General features: G+C 35.2%; 1 protein-coding gene across 2 annotated transcripts; it reads left to right on the plus strand.

Moving 5' to 3' along the window:
- The first annotated feature begins 5,007 nt into the window (after positions 1 to 5,007).
- Positions 5,008 to 16,746, plus strand: LOC138387463 (protein NipSnap homolog 3A). Of its 2 annotated transcripts, XM_069474513.1 has the most exons (6): positions 5,008 to 5,160; positions 9,270 to 9,480; positions 11,433 to 11,591; positions 13,090 to 13,239; positions 16,245 to 16,331; positions 16,422 to 16,746. In XM_069474513.1, the coding sequence occupies exons 1-6, from the start codon at positions 5,101 to 5,103 to the stop codon at positions 16,496 to 16,498; spliced, it is 744 nt and encodes a 247-aa protein (XP_069330614.1). In that variant the 5' UTR covers positions 5,008 to 5,100; the 3' UTR covers positions 16,499 to 16,746. The 2 variants fall into 2 exon arrangements, with proteins under 2 accessions (XP_069330614.1, XP_069330615.1); XM_069474514.1 differs by lacking the exon at positions 13,090 to 13,239.
- Positions 16,747 to 19,344: the final 2,598 nt, after the last annotated feature.

The raw sequence follows: 19,344 nt of genomic DNA on the forward strand, positions 1-19,344 counted from the left end.
TAAACTCTAGTTAATGATATACATGCTGAAGTATTTAGGGGAAAGTGTAATGATGTATACAATTTATTTTTTTTAATTTATTATAATAGTTTATTTAACATAATATATCCAAAATATTATTTTTATATTTGATATAAAATTATTAATGAAATTTTTTGGTACTACATCTTTGAATTTCACTGTATATTTTGAGTTTTTAGCACATCTCAGTTCAGACCAGCCACATTCCAGGTGTTCACTAGCCCCACGTGCCAGTGGCTACCACAAACAATCTACTGTAAAACGCATCGAAAAATGACATGGATTTAATGGGTTGATTGATGGATGAATAGATATACAGATATGAGATAAGCAAATCTATTAATAGTAAAATGTTAATGGTAGACTCTGGTCAGTGACTATATGATGTTCAATGTAAAATTCTTTCAGTTTTGATTTATGTTTGAAATTTTCCTACTACAGTGTTGAAAAAAATATATAAAACCTGTCAGGAATACAGCTCTTGAATGAATGTTATATCAGTGAATGAGGCAAGGGTAGAAACTGAATTAAAAATGGTATCATAAATTCTTTTAAACTTAATTTAGGAAAAAGTTCTACTATTTTAAAAAGGCAAAACTTTTTAATAGGTTATTTACAACTCTTACAAGAGAGAAATAAAAAATAAATTTTAATGGTCCCTGTGAAACTTAATTTCCTATCCTGAATTCTTGTCAGGGTTTCAATTGCTATTCCTGGGGGATGGGTGCAAGGGTAGGAGAAGAAAAGGAAAGAAAAGAAATATATCAGATTTACCAGAATCAATTACTAAGGTAATAAGAAAAAAAGAAGACAGCAAATCTCATTAGCAGGATGTGTTGTTTGTGATATCCCTTCATGTGTTTTTGGCTATTTCCGAGGGGACTACTGATTCTTCAGGCATGTTAGATTGTAGAAGCCTTAGCAAAAGAATCTGGTTCCTCCTACAGCATTTATTCGGTAATTAATTTCACCTTTTCGATACAATTAAGGCCATGAGGTTTTTGATAATGCCATTCTTATATATGTATATGATAATCTCCTATATATCTTGTAACATTTCGATTCTTAAAACAACCAAATTACGTAATCACTCACATTTCCCATAGCCTATTCTGATCTAGAATCTTAATAAAAATTAAAAAGTTAAAGTCATATTCAAACAATTAATCTGTAAGTTGGCTGAACTGTTTCTTTCCTATGCTACTCATATTCTCACAGAAGATGTGGGGCAAAAAATGATTATAAATGTGAAGCACTGTTGGTTAAGGACAACTTAAGTCCATAATGGTTGTATTATAATAATGACTCAGGTGATTACCAAATACAAGGGTTAATAATCATGCTATAATGCATAAGATTATTTTAAAATACGGAATGAGAGTTTGCTCAATATACTGAACACTATTAGTAGTGGTGATGAAAGAACTACTGATAATAAATTTTATGCTTCTGATCAAAGGTTTAAATTTCAAACCATTTTGAAAGCTAGCAAAAATGCATATAACTCAGTGACTGAGTAACAACTGAAAGAAATTAATGAAGTAGATCAATCAAGACAATTAGATGACAAAGACTATGTATTATATTGATCTTGGTTCAGAAGGAAATAATGTCTTCATGAGAAATACACACAAATTTAGATATCTCTGTGTTTCAATGTCCTAAATCTTCTCATATGATAGATTAAAATTCAGCAACATAAGCCAAAAAAAAAAAAAAAAAAAAAAAAAAAACACTCCTGGCAGCAGAAAAAGAGACAAATACCAAAATAATTTTAGACAAAAAGCACAAGGCAAAATAGATTTTAAGAGAATCCTGTGCTCTATATTTCTTAGTTTTAAGCTAGGTTAGAAAATTTTACCACATTTTGAAACTAGTTGTCTTACTGTATCAGTAAAATCGTTAGAAGTTCTAAGAATGATTGAACAGAAGTAAATAGTGTGTGCAAAACAGCATTATGCTTCACTATGTAACGTGTAATGTCATATAATGACATTAGTATTTGCCTTAAATCTCTTCTCTAAGATACCAAATTGTGAAACACAGAATTTACTTGTTATTTTTACAATGTAAAGAGAAAAATGATAATCCCTAGACTAAGATCCTCTATACAGATACTCCATAAGATAACTTCCTTTTTTATTCTTTTGCATATGTGTCATTCAATCTAGATTTTGTAGCATTATTTTGCAGGCACACTTAAATTTCAAAATCTAAAACTTACAAAAGGTGGCTTTGAATAAATATTTTCAATATGTCATAATATTTACAGTAAAGTGAATTACTTTTAAAAGTTGATATATAAGCATATAAGCATGTTTGCAAATAAGCAAACTATAATGGTAAATGAGTACCTAAAAGGAAATAAGGAATTGGCTTCCCACATAGAATATGTATTACCTCTTTTAAAAAAATGAAGTACAATCTTCTCTTAATAATGAATTGTCTTATATTTTAATATATAATAGCATATAGTATTTATTTTTCTCAAATGCTTCAAAATAAAAAACAGAGCAAAAATGTCAATTAGAATAGAAGCCCAAAGTCAATGGAATATTATCTTCCAATTGTTCAAGCAAAATAAATGAAAACCTAGAACTGTATATCAAACTAAACATCTTTCATGAGAGAAGGCAAAATAAAACCATTTTTCGAAACAAAAAAAAAGGGCTTTTTACCACTCGGACCTAGAAAGAAAGAAATTATTCCTAAATGAAAGAAATGGAATGCAAAAAAAAAAAAAACTTTTCATAGAAAACAAAAAAGTTGGTAAATATAATATGTGGGTAATTCTAAACTGTCACTGGCTTTGTTAGAAAGAGAGAGAAAGGGTCCGGGGTGGGAGAGGGGGAGAAAGAGAGAAACAGAGGGATTTGGAGACTTAAAAATAAGGTAAAAGTGAAATCTTAGATACAATAACATGGAAGATGTTGAGAGGGGTTAGAAATCAGAAATATACATTTTAAGGTCCTTGTATTATACGAGAGGATTACAGAGATATTAAGCAGAGACAGCATTAAGTTAAATGCCCATCTTAAAAATTGCAATAATCGTGTATGTGTGTGTGGGCGTGTAATTTTGTGCTCAAATAGTAGAAAATGTTTTTAAATCCAATGAAATGTTTATAAAACTGAGGATGCATTAGGAAAGGAAGCAAGTCTCAATGAATATCAAAGCATCAATATCATTCAAATGACAAAATATGGTCATTACGTAACACCTTAGAAATTAATATTGAAAAGATAAACTTCAAAAATGCTTTTAAATGTGGAAATTTTAAAACATGCTTTTAAATAATTCACAGGTTAAAATGATCATGATAAAGATTCAAAATTTTTGTAACTTGATGATAATACAATTACCATCAAAATTTATGAGATAAAGAAATCTTACAAACACATACATTGGAAAATAAGAAAGATTGAAAATTAATGCACTAAGAATCCAACTCCAAAAATTAGAAAAAGAGGAAATGAAGAAATCCAAAGGCAGGTAAAAGACTAATCAGTAGTTTAAAAATCTATCAGGCCACAACAGCAAAAACACAAATAACACAATTTAAAAATGGGCAAAGGACTTGAACAGACATTTCTCCCAAGAAGATACATAAATGGCCAATAGGCACACAAAATGATGCTTAACACTACTAATCATCAGAGAAATGCAAATCAAGACTACAATGAAATAACCACCTCATATCCATTAAAATGATTACTATTAAAATAAAAGTTCGTAGAGAAATTGAAACCCATCTATACTGTTAGTGGGAATGTAAAATGGGATAACCAATGGAAAACAGTATAGCACTTCCTCAAAAAATTTAAAATATAATTACCATATGATATAGCAATTCTACTTCTGAGTATATACCCAAAAAAATTGAAAGCAGGGTCTCAAGGAGACATCTGTACCCCTATGTCCATAGCAGCATGATTCACAATAGCTAAAACGTGGAAGTGTCCATTGATGAATGGACACGCACAATGTGGTATATACATACAATGGAGTATTATTCAGCTTTAAAAAGGAAGGGAATTCTGACATATGCTACAACATGGATGTTTATGGGTATCACAACTGAAACCCAAGGAAAAAACAGCCATACTTAATAAGAAAAATCTAAAATAGCAAAAGGTTGAGAAATACTTTTCCCATAAATCCTCATCTTCCATAGGAGGAACTCCATAGATACTATCCATAACTGAAAAATCAAGGAATAGCAGAAAAGGCTATTTACAAATAATGAAACAGGCATTAGGAGAAACAGCTTGATCACACCTGTAATCCTGGTACTCTGGGAGACCAAAGCGGGAGGATCGTTTGAGGTCAGGAGTTCGAGACCAGCCTGAGCAAGAGCGAGACCCCATCTCTACTAAAAATGGAAAGAAATTAGCCAGACAACTAAAAAAAATATATAGAAAAAATTGGCCTGGCATGGTGGTGCATGCCTGTAGTCCCAGCTACTTGGGAGGCTGAGGCAGGAGGATTGCTTGAGACCAGGAGTTTGAGGTTGCTGTGAAATAGGCTGATACCAGGGCACTCTACCCTGGGCAACAGAGTGAGACTCTATCTCAGAAAAAAAAAAAAAAAAAAAAGAAAGAAAGAAAGAAGGAAGGAAGGAAGGAGCTTAAAATGGTGAAAGTGGTTACTCTGGGGACCAATACTCCAGGATTGGGAGAACTAGATCAGATGTCTGCTGTTTTGCTTTTAAGGTTTACAGGAACATGCACAATCCCCGCACTTTTACGAATTCTGTACAACTGGGCATTGGAGCGGATGAAGTGGTGGACGCAGAAAACTGGAGCAGGACCGATCGATCTCAGCATTCAGCTCATTCTAATATCACCTCTGACACTGGGGCAAAAATCACAGGCGGACCAACCGTCAGCGCCAAAGACGCAGACACCAAACTGACTGGCCCCACGCGCCTCCCGGCCAGGGGCGGAGCCCACCCCGCCGACTCCGCCCCAGCCTGCGTCAGCCAGTTGTCCAGGCGCCGCTCGATTCCAAACGGGAAGCCCTCAGAGAAGTCTAAGAAAGGACGTGGCTGGCGCCTTTCTCAGCGCTTGAAGCCGCGCCATGCTCACCGTCCGAAGCGGCCTCACTAGGGCGCTGGCTGCGCGGATGCTCGCGCCCCAGGTACGAGCCACCGGGGAGCGATCGACCACTACCCTGGGCAGGGGCGGGGCCGGGCGGGAAGCGCGGGAGACCCGCGCATGCGCCTCCGGTTCGCAAGCTCAGACCTGGAGCATCCGCGCGGCTGCCCGGTACTTGAGCGAGCCCAGAGTCCTGAGGCGGAGACCCCAGGACACGCCTGAGGAGAAGGGGGCTGCCAAGGGAAGGTTGCCCTGTCGAGGTCGCCTCCTGAGCCACTCGCGGACAGAGGGCTTCTCTGGCCTGGATGCCAGGCGGCCCCGAGGACACCCCTGAAGCGGTTTTGCAACCCGGCACCGCGGCTGCTGCTCAGGAAGGGCTGGCCACGTAGTCTCCTGACGATGTCAGGACTCCTGTTGATTTGTGGCTTTACAGGCCACCGCCCCCTCCAGATTTTAGGTTCAAGTGGGGAAGGCCAACCAGCGGCTTGCAGCAAAACCAGCCTCCCCCTTTGAAACGAAATCTACAACTTTCCAGCATTTTCCGGAGAACCTTGAGGAGGCGGCCCAGGGTCCCGGTGGGGCTGGACCTCGTCCAGTCACCCGCGTCTCCTGTGGTCTGTCCCCAAGCCAGGCAGGGTCCGGAGCCCTGGAACCAAAACGATGAACTCTCTTAACCTTTGATGAGAAATGTACAAAACGGAATTTATGATTCAGCTTAACTGTGGCACATTGGCTTATTTTGTGAATCTAACTCAAAGTCTCTTTTCCTTGCGATGTTTAGGCCTTTACTCCTTTCTCAAGGGGCAGGATAGGAAGGGGGTTAACCGATTCCAGAGGCAGACTTTCTAGTGAACACTAAAGACGACAGTAATGTCCATTCACCCTAGATTAACAATGCAGTCTTTATCCTTCTGATTCTCTCTCTAGTGGGGCGGGGCCAAGAATTATTTCCTTACAGCGTTATTCTGAACTTTTAAATGTCTACCAGTTGTTCCCTTATAAGTGAATTGGAAGTCGTTGCTGGTAGGAATGAGACCTAAGTTGGAGGTAAGGGCGCTATGTGAAGCACTCATGATTTCTGTCCCAGCCCAGTTATAGTCTGTTCTGGGACAAAAATCTTACCGCTCCCCACCCAGCCACCCACTCCTCTCTCACTGCAGGTTCCTTACTGTATATTATTCCTGTGAAATATAATAAAAATGTGTGCCTTTGGCCAAATATTTTGTCCTCCAAATACAAATTAATGGAATCAACCTGAAATGCAATTGTTACAAATGTCCCATAGGCCCATTTTCTGATTTATTTATAATATTTCTTAAACTATTGATACTAGGCAGTTGTTTATTCTAATTGCATTCGGTTATTAGAGTTTGGTTAAAAAGCACAGAAAGAATGTCCACTAACAGCAGGGGCAACTGCACTTGTTTTAGATGGTAAGCAATAGTCATTTAGGCAATAAGAATATGACTCAGACATGAATGGAATTAACTCAAGATAGATGATTATCATTAAGCCTTATTATGCAGACTTAAGTAAAATACATATACTGTTGTATTATATAAACAAAGATATATCAGAGAAAAGCCCACTAATTTCGTTAGACATTATCGGGTAGTCAGTGTAAGCCCTAATTCGTCCATAGCTATAGGTTTTTCTGGTTTAAGCAGCTTCAGAAAATGGACACATGCTAACTAAACTTACATAAGATGGATTTGTAAACAAGAATGCCAGTAAAGTTCAATTAGAACATGAATTAGAAATTTATAGTGAATGTATGGCTATTTCAAAAGCAACTAATGATTCTTAAGGAATATTTCCATAAACCTGGTGTAACTGGAAGCATCAAATGCCCTTCTTTATATTGCATCATAACTAGAAACTAATTATGATTCATAAAATTCTGATTCTGAATTTTTTCCTTTTTCAGCTTTCATATAGTCTACCACTATATTACAATGCAACCGGATAGGTCATAGCTTTTTATTTCATTACTTAACTTTCCATTCCTATTTTTGACCAGTAGTTTACTTCATTTAATTTAGGAAATGCTTTGACCTGCATAGCAATTTTTATTTTTTTAAGAACCTAAAAGAGTTTTCTGCTAGTAAACATGGTTTTTACTATACCTGCCAAAAGATGTATATATTTTGCGATGTTCTGTTATATGTATTACTCTAACACATACACTGTTGACTAAAGATGGAATATTAGCTAAATAAAGGAAAACTGTATTAGGTCATTAAATATGAAATGTCTAATTCTGAATCAATAGTTTATTATATCTCAAACAAGAAGCAGTACAGTTAATCAACGTATGCATCTAAACTATCAACACAGTTTTGCCATCTTAACAGTAGCTTGTGGGCCGGGCGCGGTGGCTCACGCCTATAATCCTAGCACTCTGGGAGGCCGAGGTGGGAGGATCATTTGAGCTCAGGAGTTTGAGACCAGCCTGAGCAAGAGCGAGACCCCGTCTCTACCAAAAAAATAGAAATTATCTGGACAACTAAAAATATACATAGAAAAAATTAGCCAGGCATGGTGGTGCATGCCTGTAGTCCCAGCTACTCGGGAGGCTGAGGCAGGAGGATCACTTGAGCCCAGGAGTTTGAGGTTGCTGTGAGCTGGGCTGACACCACAGCACTCTAGCCTGGGCAATAGAGTGAGACTCTGTCTCAAAAAAAAAAAAAAAAAAACCACAGTGGTTTGTTTATGCCAGCAGCAAAGAAGCCTGGAGGGCACGTGGCGATGACATCACAAAAAGCGTTTTCCACAGTTTGTTGAGAATTGGATCTTTTTCCTACCAAGAAGTAGTCCAAAGCCTGGAAAAAATGGTAGTCAACAAGGTCTAGTGAATACAGTGGATGACAGAGAGTTTCCAACTCCAGCCTCTGTAGTATGAGTACCATTGTTTGTGTGACATGTGGTCAAGCATTGTCCTGCGAGAGAATTGGCCTATCTCTATTAACCAATCTCAGCTGCTTAATCACATCCTCATCACTTTGTCCAGTTGGTTGCAGTAGACATCCACTGTAATCGATTGACCAGATTTCATGAAGCTGTAGTGGATAATACTGGCACTCTACCACCAGACAGACACCATTAGGTTTTTTTTGATGAATATTTGGTTTTAGAGTGTGTTTCGGCACTTCATCTTTATCCAACCATTGTGCTGAATGCTTGCAATTGTCAAAAAGAATCTATTTTTTATCACACATAACAACAGGGTGTAGAAATAGTTCGCCTTTATGTTGTGACAGCAAAGAAAGGCAAGATTTCTCTCCTGAGGCTCATTTAATTCATGCAGAACCCATCTATCCAGCTTCTTTACCTTGCTGATTTGTTTCAAATGGTCCAATATTGTTGGAATAGTAATGTCAAACCTTGCTGTTAATTCACACACAGATTGAGATGTATTTGCTTCCACTACAGCTTTCAGCTCATCATTATCCACTTTGCTCTCAGATCACCCACATGGCTCATTTTCAAGATTAAAATCACCAGAATGGAGCTTCTCAAACCATCGATGTACTGTGCGCTCATTAGCCACATCCTTCCCCAAACACTTCATTGATATTTTGAGCTGTCTGCACTGCATTGGTTCCACTCATATTCGAAAATAACACGAATTTTTGACTTATCTGTGATTTCACAAAAACTGATTTAAAAAAACTTTGAAAGATAATCACAAACCAAACTATGCCTTTGAAAGACTAAGGATAAAAAGACAATAAAAATAAAACAAGAAGCGTCAAAGTGAGATGTCAGAGATATCAACTGTAAAACTTAGTACTTAAGGAAATCAGACATTTCATACTTAATAACCTAATAAATTTATGAGAATCCTAATTGTAGTTCTTGGGTAAAGGAATATAATGAAGACTCCAATGTCTTCTTATGAACAGCTTTTTATGAAAAAGTAGGTCAAGGTAAACCTTTGCTAGGAAACAGTATATATTCAGCATATTTAAGAGTAGTTATCTTTATTGACATCTCTATGTAAACAAATGTAGATGGAGAGTTGGTGAGAGAAGAAGAAACATGGATGAGTCTACTGAGTGTACCTTGTACGCAACTCAGATTTGGTTGTAATGTAATATAATAAATCCTACCTTCCCCCAAATATTTAAATCTGCCTTATCTTTCCTTCAGGTGTGTTCATCTTTTGCTACAGGCCCCAGACAATATGATGGAACATTCTATGAATTTCGTACCTATTATCTTAAACCCTCAAAGATGAATGAGTTTCTGGAAAATTTTAAGAAAAATGTTCATCTTCGGACAGCTCACTCTGAATTGGTTGGATACTGGAGTGTAGAATTTGGAGGCAGAGTGAATAAAGTGTTTCATATTTGGAAGTATGGTATGAGTCATCAGCTTAAGTGTTCAGTAAAGATTTTTCATTCTGTTAGATATAAGAGACTTAGTTCTTGGATCTGTATTTCTGTAGATACATACAAGTTATTAATGAGTAAAACTTTCAGAAAGCAATATCTAAAAAGTAAATTCAATGATTACTTTTCCCAGTGGCACACCTCTAATAACCTCTTGAACTCTTATGTTTTTATAAATTGGGAAGTGTGGTGTCTCATATATAAAATCATAAAATTGTGAACTAGACTTTCATTCTCTGAAAAATTTTAGAATGGTTTGTTATAAAAACAGTTTATGAAAAATGTAAAGCAGTGATTGCAAAAGTCCAAGTTAAGATCACAAATGGAAAGGAGAAATATCTTTTAGTATTAAAGCTACTGCTGGATATCAGGGTTTTTTTTTTCTTTCTTTTTTTTTTTGAGACAGAGTCTGGCTCTGTCACGCAGGCTAGAGTGCCATGGCATCAGTCTAGCTCACTGCAACCTCAGACACCTGGGCTCAAGCAATCCTGCTGCCTCATCCTCCTGAGTAGCTGGGACTACAGGCATATGCTACCACGCCCACCTAATTTTTCTATTTTTGGTAGAGATGGGGTCTCACTCTTGCTCAGGCTGGTCTCCAACTCCTGGCCTCAAGCGATCCTCCTACCTCGGCCTACCAGAGTGCTAAGATTACAGGTGTGAGCCACCGTGCCCAGCCCTGGATATCAGTATTTTAGCAGGAAAAATTCAAACATTTAGGGGCTTTATGAAAATGGAGGTTTATAGGGGATGACGGTTAACTTTTAAGCCTCACCTAAGATTTAATAATTCTGTTTAGACCATAAGTTTGTTTCATTTTCATACCCTAGAGTTTCAAGGAATTCACTATATTACTCTAGGTAGGCAAAGGAAAAGGAATCAGAGAGAGTTCTTCCCATATTGATGCTGATCTAATTCCTAAGTTTAGAAGAGGAAGGAGAACAAGTTACAAGAATCCCCAGAATGTTTGTTACGCCTGTGTCCACATCAGGACTTAATGATATCTAAGGAACACTTAATAATTTCATTTAGTATTTGGTTTAGAGTTTTTCCCTATTGTAATAGAACAAGCCCCATTAAAACATAATTCATGTTTTAAATGCAGTACAAGTTGAATCACAGCCCATTATAAAACTAAAAATCCTGGTATACCTCACTTAAATTGTAAGATAGGTGTTATTCCTTATCCCCAGTGGAAAGCATATTCTTTTACCATTAGTCTTGTGAGGGCCTAACAGTAAAGATAGCACTGGGCCCATACATTGGTAAATGTATTAATATATACCTGTTTGGGTAATTTAGAAATAAGTTGTGAGGAAAAAGAATGAGTGACAGTAAGAGAATCAGAACTATTTCTTGGAAAGCTATTTGTTTAAAGGAGAAGAAACTTAAAAAGTACATTTTAATTTCACTATGTTAAACTTGATTTAAGGTGTACCTTGACCTGGACCACCACTACCACCACCTCCAAAGAAAAATAGTCTTTCTCTAAACTACACTGTAAATTAAATGCCTCAATTACATTAATAGTCCATATATACTGAGTACTAACTAGATGCCAAACACTAGTCTAAGCTCTTTCCATGTATTAATTCATTTAATCCTCACAACATCCCTGGAGGTAGATGTTGTATTATCATCTCCATTTCACAGAAACTGAGGCACAGATTCAATAACTTACCTTCTCACACAACTGCCTAAGTGGTAGAGCCTATAAAGCCCAGTATATGATGATTATTTGCCTGCATTTCTATTCCCCCTTTTAGACCATGAACACCTTGAGAGCAGATGTTACTTCTATTTATGTTGGTACCTCCAAAGGCATAACACAGTGTTCCCATATGGCACCAATGAACATTTGCTGATTTGAATGAAATCCAAATAGTATGGGTAAAATTTTTATTTTTATTTTCTCCCATAGATAATTTTGCTCATCGAACTAAAGTTCGGCAAGCCTTGGCCAAAGATAAGGAATGGCAAGAACAATTCCTTATTCCAAATTTGGCTCTCATTGATAAACAAGAGAATGAGATTACTTATCTGGTACCATGGTGCAAATTAGAAAAGCCTCCAAAAGAAGGTAAGTCCTTCCTTTTTAGTCACTTTGAGTTTTAATGAATAAAATACTAAAGATCTTAAGCAATAAAAACTAAAGTTCCACTGGAAAAAACAGATTTATTATTTTATATAGGAATATAGAATAATTATTGAGATAAAAATAAACTGGAGCTCTTAGCTGATCCTTAAGAAATGAGCATTAGGTACCGAAGTATTTTTCCAAATTGAGGTCTTACATATTCATAAAGCTTAGCTGCGTTACAGAAAAAGTTGACACAGGAAAGGTTGAGAAGTTGTGCATTGGAAACAGGGAATATGTGTGGAAGGGATAATGTATGAAATTTTGTTAATTTTAATTTAATATAAACTTTTAAATATAAAAGCATTTTCCACAAATTATAACTAATCTTAAATCATTAAGTACATCTTTGATTATAAAATTGACTGTTTGGGGGAAGCAAATTAACTCAAACTGCCAAGCTATACTATTTCTCAGTTTGAAAATAATTCCTTAAGATTTATCTTCTTGATTTCACTTCTTGCTGACATAAAGAAACTATCATCTCGATCCAGTTTTAAACAAAGGTCAGATTTAGAAAAGCATAAACTAATTTAAATTTTATTTATCCCATTATTCCCAACTTTGTAGTGTGTTTTAGATTCCAAGAAATTTGAAAAGTCTTATTTGGATCCTTATCCACTTAGATCTCCCCTCAGCCCTCAGCACTACCTAAATAAAATAGTTTGCTTTTGGACAGTGTCAAATCTTGGTTCTCTTCCTCTGTGTTGTTCATGATTTCTGGGTAACTTTTGCATGTTTTTCTTTCTCAAATCTACTTATCCCTTAGGTTTTGTTTTGTTTTGTTTCGTTTCTTTGCCCTCCGCTGGCCCTATAGTTCTGTCCAGAGGATAAAATACTTTTCAAGTATTTACCTGGATATTTAGGAAAAATAAAACCATCTCTTTACGTTTTTTTTTCCTCTAAAACTCAGAAACATCACTCCAGGTCCATCATTTGCTTTGTTGTTCCTGTTAGAAATGTAAATTTACAGGGGGAAATTTACAGGGGGAAATTATACCAAAAAAAAAAAAAAAAAGTAGTGGAAATTGGAAAGAAGAATGAAAAATGTAGGAGATTGGAAAATTCTTCTTTTGTTCATTTCTTCTACTACAAGTCTAGACTCACACAGCTCAAAAATCCCACTTCGTTATAAATTCTCAGTATCAGTTTTAGTGACAAATTATAGATTCAAAATATTTCAGGTAATAGTTTTTATAGTTTCCAGTCCTTCTCGTCATCTGTATCATTAAGCTTAACAACTCACTCTTAAACATGGGCAAGGACTTTCTAAACATAAAAGCAAAGAAAAAGAATGCAAATATAATCAATATGTCTACACAACATGTATAAATGTATGATCCTCCAAATCTGTATATACAGATAAGCCTTCCATTGACAAACATGATTAGAAATTGCTTGAATGCCTTCTGTAAAATAATTCTTTTTCTCCCTATTCTAGGAGTCTATGAACTGGCTACTTTTCATATGAAACCTGGTGGGCCAGCTCTGTGGGGTGATGCGTTTAAAAGGGCAGTTTATACCCATGTTAATCTAGGCTACACAAAACTAGTTGGTGTTTTCCACACAGAATATGGAGAACTCAACAGAGGTATAATTTTTCCATTTCTTTTATGAAATTGTGATGTATATTGGTGACTTAACAAGTTCCTTGGGTCAGTTTGTCTTTTTCATTTAGAATAGATTAATTGCCAAATTTTTAGTTTTTTTGTAATTTTGAGGGTTGAGAAAACCTGTTTTACATCTTATTTATTTAGAATTTTAACACCTTATGAAGTCTTTTTTAAATGCTAAACTGTTTTCCCTAACATATCAAAATGATTCAATTTTAAAAACTAAAGAAGCCACAAGATCAATTCTATTCTTTTCATCATCTTTTTTTTCTTCTAAATGTACTTTTATTGATTTTTTTAACACCATTACTTGGGGTAGGGAGATTATAAAAAAACACATATTACTCAGAAATAAATTTTAAAGCCCCTCATAAAAATTTACCCATTTTCTACTACTTAGAAAGGTATATAGTATATATATGTATATATACCAAGGTAAATTTACATATACAAATTTATTTAATAAGACATATTTGGGGGATTTAATTTTATTTATTTTGTGGGGGGTATTTAACTTTTATGGTTGAAAGATATTATAATCAGAATTTCAAGGCGTTTTTGTGGAAAATTATGAAAAACATTGTAAAGTTTACCTGAAAGGATAAGTGACTAAGGCTAGCTAATAAATAGTTGGAAGACTCACAATGTCCAGTTGCTCTCTTATCGTCTCCACTTCATATCCAACAGACATCTCAAACCTAATATACCCAAGGCTGAGCCCCTGGTCTTTATGCAGAAATTCAACTTCTAGTTAAATATCATAAGAAAATAGGATATACAAAAGTATGTATGTTCAAGTGGGAAAATGCATGGAGGAGAAAATTATGAAAATTGTTAGATGCCTATCTCATACCATATGCTAAAATAAAATCAAGATGGATTGTAGATTTCAGTGAGAACAATTTAATTCATAGAATTGCTAAAAGGTAGATTAATCTATTTTGTAATATGGATTAGAACTAGATTTCTAAGGCAAAAAGCAAATGAAGAAACTATGAAGGGAAAAAAAAAATGAACTGATGATTTTATTATACAAAGGCTCAAGGCTTTCTGCATGCCCTAAATCACTGTAAATGAAATACGAAAGAAAAAAGAAAAAGAAAAATTTATTTAAAAGTAGATATGGATGGCTACTAAATATATATTACAGAAGATGCAGATTAAAAATGAAATGCCATTTTTAACCTAATAAAGAATACTTATATGGATATAGGATTATTAATAGATGTCAGGAAAAAATAAGTACTCATATACTGTGTAGGGTTCATATTAGCCTAATCTTTCCCCCGAAAATTTAGCAATATAAATAAAAAGCCTTAATTATTTTTATTGTCTTTGCCAGAACTGTTTTTAGAAAATATGCATAAGTGTATGTGTGTGTAGGTATATTTAGTTATAAAGAAATTTGAAAGGATATAAAATATATAGTAGTCATATCTGTATGAAGAGATTAAAGGATTTTTTAAGTCTCTAAATTTCCTATACTGGATTTGTACAACTTTTGTAAGAAAAAACTACTGAAAATATATGTGCATACACTTTTGAATCTTGAATCAGTCTAAGTATGCTAGGAGAATTGGGAATATGCCAGCTATAAATCACTACATCATTTCTGTAGAACAGTGTATAATATATGCACTATATATTTGTAAGTGTATATATATACACATACACACACTTACATATATGTCTGATGTGCTCTATTTCTCTCAATTTAAATAATTAGGAGTTTATATTAAGGAAATAATCAGATCCAGATTGCCTGGGTTTGAATCCCAGTTCCACTACTTACTAACTTTTTGACCATAGGTAAGTGAATCCCACTCTGCCTTAGTTTCTTCATCCACAAAACGATGATAGTCATAACCTAGATTATTATGATGAATAAATGAGTTAATACATGAAAAATGCTTAAAACCAGGTCTGGTACATAATAATCACCCAATAAATGTTAGTAGTAGTTGTCATTGGCATTATTAATATAGATACACATGTAGGTATGCTCAAATGAAGTTTATGTCAACATGTCAATATTGTTTACATTAAGGAAATGTTGGAAACAATGTGGTTTGACCTTTTTTATGTAATACAGAAATAAATGTACATGTATATTATATATATCAAGTATAAACATGAAAATATATAAGCATATATCGGAATACATACATATATACACAATATGGAAAGAAATACACCAAATATGGGAGTAGTTATTTCTCGGTGGCATAGGAATGACCCCTATTTTCTCTTTTTGTTTATCTGCATTTTCCTATATATTTAACATCTATTACATTGTAATTATAAAAAATTTATGAACAGTTATATACAAGAACATTTATTCCGGTATTTTGCACAATACTAAAATATAGGAAATAATCTAAATAGTCAACAATGAGGGGTTGTCACAAAAAGTTGCTATATCTGTAAGAAGGAATTCATATAGCCATTAAAAATTAATACTGCTATAGAAAATACTCACTGTTGATTTTTAAAAATCTGTTACTATGTATATAATACATAATAAGACCATTATTTGGTTTTACTCATTTTTAAAGGAAATACACTAAATATTGAGAGGTTTTCTCTAGGTAGTTAACATTATGCTACTTTTAATTTTCTTTTTGTATCATATTAAATGTTCAATAGTAAACACAATTTTTTATAATCTTGTTTTAATAAAGTAAAATACAAAAGGAAGTCATGAAATTTGGATTTGTCTTTGATTGTACCTTTGTTTTACTTTAGTAATTTCCTTTTCCAAGCCTTCTGTGTTTCTTCATCTATAAAACCAGTTTAATTAATTTATAAATTTCTTTACCAAATCTCTGAACTCTTTGAAATCTTTTCACCAAAATATTTAGTTTTACCTTTTTAATATCACTATTTTGATTTAAAGAATAGAATAGTTTTGATTCATTCTTCTGTTATTTCTTATTCATTAATGCCATATTTTTTGGAGTCTATTTGTGGTTTATTTTTGCAGTTCACGTTCTTTGGTGGAATGAGAGTGCGGACAGTCGAGCAGCTGGGAGACATCGGTCTCATGAGGATCCCAGAGTTGTGGCGGCTGGTAAGCTGTTTCACTAGACATAGATTATTTTCAGAACAAATTTGATTCAGTTAATAACTCTATATGCCTTCTTATGAACTTTTTTTCCAGTTCGGGAAAGTGTTAACTTCCTAGAATCGCAGCAGAATATGCTTCTGATTCCTACATCATTTTCACCATTGAAATAGTTTTCTACTGAAATATGAAACATTTCATTAACTGCTATCAGATGTGTTCTACTAATGGTGCTTAAATTCTCCCAAGAGGGTCTCATTTTTATTTGAAGGAAGTGGTATGTTGATACATTATGTCCCTTGCATTTTTGAAAGCTGTATGTGTCCTTTGTCCCCTCCACTTCAGGAAATAGTTCTATTCACTTTCCCCATGGCATTTCTGTATCTGTCGTACATTAAAAATATTTGTCACTAATTCAAGATCTTGACTCTTTCTTCATTTATTTCAGAATATTTATTCTTTTGACAACCCTTTGCTTCATAGCATTTTCTTGTATTCAAATGTTAAATTTTCATGCTTGTGATGATATTTTTAATTAATATGTATTATCAACCTTTTCAATGTCTGTTTTCTGAGTTTTTTTTTTTTGTCCAGTAAAGTTTATTTTGTAATATCAAATGAGATTCATGAAAATATTAAACATATTTCTTTACTATGGAAAAGTACATTATCATTTGTGTCATCTATATTAACTGTGGTTTTCACATTAGTTATTTGTCACTTACTTGGAAAATAACGGTATTAGGTCCTGGTATTAAAACCTTTGAAGACTCATTGGCTTATGTGCTGAAATGTCAGCCAGCCATGGAGGGTCTCATGGCTAAAGTGGTACTCACCAGATTGGTTTCTCCCTCTGTATGTCGGGTCCTGAAGCCAGGAGGGTCTTTGGTAAGGGTGTTGGAGAGTTCCTGTGTACCAATGTCCTCGGGAGCATCATGAGAATCAGCAAGCTCAGTAACTCATTCAAACCAGGAACTGGGAGGTAGAAAATTTTTTCTAAATAAAATATTTTATTAAACACTTCCTATGTGCCAGGCTCTCAAAACCAAAATGAATAAAACACAGAAACTATTCACAGGGAGCTCAGACTCTGACCATATATTTGGCATCAAGCTTCCCTTGTCTTTTATATCACTGACATGCTTCCCCCACATACAAGTCCAAAAATCCTACAGGACTGAAGAAAACTCCTGCTTAACAAGATCCAGAAACTCCTGCGTCCTTATATTTAAAGCACTGGATTGTTACAGAGTAGGAGTTATTTTAATCTAAAAAATAAAGACTAGCTAATATCCACAACTTAAAAGAATAATTATGAGAATTATACTGTGCAGAAAATAAGAACATGGAGGTGCTATGCTTTGACAGTGTATGGAAGCCCTGTGACTCAATTATAAAATTAAAATGCAGCTCTAAAAATCCAAATATCTTATAACTTAATCATATATTTTAGCAAGGGCAGATCATTTTACCTAAAACACATATGGCTGTCACTCACAACAGCAGTATGAAGAGGAAAGGAGCTGAAATGCACAACAGAGGACTGGTCTGTTATTTCAGGGTTAGTTCACTGATGTTCTTTGCATGCAATATTAGTTTGTGTGGGGACCTTAGCCACAGCTGATGAAATCAACTCTACTGTACAATTCTTGAGTTCTCAAGAATCATTGGCCCTCAGCATAATGAACACCCTTGGTATGCTTCAACCCTCCTCTCTCCTGGGGCATGGAAGACAAGCACATACCTGAAAAGATATACTGCTGGTTGTACATCCACAGCTGCAGTTCCAAGCTGGGGTACTTGCCAAAGGGTTGCACAATCAGACTGAATACCAGGGCAATGCAGACAAACACAAGTGTCAGGACAATCTATAACCAGGCAGTGGAGGGAGGAAGAGATAGTAGAAATATAGCAAGTGTCAGAAAGAAAGCCAAGGGGCACATCGCTATGAATTCAGCCAACCTCCCAGACCACCCAGCACAGGTATGAGGAATACAGGGCCCATAGCCGAGCTCTATCAACACATTCTTGGTAGCTGGGAATTAATGAAGCCTGAGAACTAAACCTCTTCCCTGACAGCACAATGGATGCCAGAGGCTATAGTCACCTGGCAGAGGCACTAAGCTGGGAACTTCACAGAGTAAACAGTGATCACATGTCAGGGTGACACAGAATGTTGTTTCCTGCCTTCTTTCCCCTGAAGACTGAGACCATGACCCTAGCTTGTCTCAGAGGAAGGCTAAGAGAGTAAGCCCTGGACCATGAGCTAGAAAATCCAATTCTTGGTTCTGACTCCACTATCTTCTTGAAGTCACTTCCCCCTCTGGCCTGTTTTCTCATTTATAATATGGAGACTGGGAACAGATAACCTATTCAGATCCCCAACTCTGATAAAACCAACTCTACAGCAACGGCTCCAATCAGAGGCAACTGCAACTGTTACTTCCCATGATCACCTCAAAAAGTATAAATATCTAAATCTTTCCTGAACTTCCTCAAACTTTTTACCCATACCTTCTCTGAAATTATGACTTGTGCATACTTTACAAGCAAACCCCAAACTCCTTCCTTCCACTTATTACTGAGAAATTATCTTTTAAAAACTTAAAGATGCAAATGATGTCCCTGGTTCTAGTACTCTGGGGATTCAATGGAGAAAATTAGCAATGAATGATTAATTCTATGGGATAATACTGTAATGAAAATTATTTCATTTAATTATCATTAGTACTCTAAGTAGCAGTAGTATTTTCACCAACCAACAAAGGTAACTGATGATCAGAGATACTAAGTGACTTGCCCAATGTCACGTAGTTAGTAAGTAGCAGAACTAAAATATAAATCCAGGTCTATACACTCCAAACTCATGGTTTTTCCATATCTCACACAGTCTGTAGAAAAGACTTTCTGCAGACCCTTCCTCTATACTTCTTAATTTTACAGAGTGAAATAATTTTATCCCTCCTAACCAAGCAAGTTAGCATGCAAACACTGCCTTGCAGGCAATAGTGTAATGAGT

Source organism: Eulemur rufifrons, chromosome 7, assembly GCF_041146395.1.
Source record: "Eulemur rufifrons isolate Redbay chromosome 7, OSU_ERuf_1, whole genome shotgun sequence".
Lineage (NCBI taxonomy): Eukaryota > Metazoa > Chordata > Mammalia > Primates > Lemuridae > Eulemur > Eulemur rufifrons.

Coding starts and splice junctions, on each gene's coding strand:
- LOC138387463 (XM_069474513.1), top strand. CDS start 5,101: ATGCTCACCGTCCGAAGCGGCCTCACTAGGGCGCTGGCTGCGCGGATG. Junction 9,481..11,432: donor GTTTCATATTTGGAAGTATG/GTATGAGTCATC, acceptor TTTCTCCCATAG/ATAATTTTGCTCATCGAACT. Junction 13,240..16,244: donor ATATGGAGAACTCAACAGAG/GTATAATTTTTC, acceptor TTATTTTTGCAG/TTCACGTTCTTTGGTGGAAT.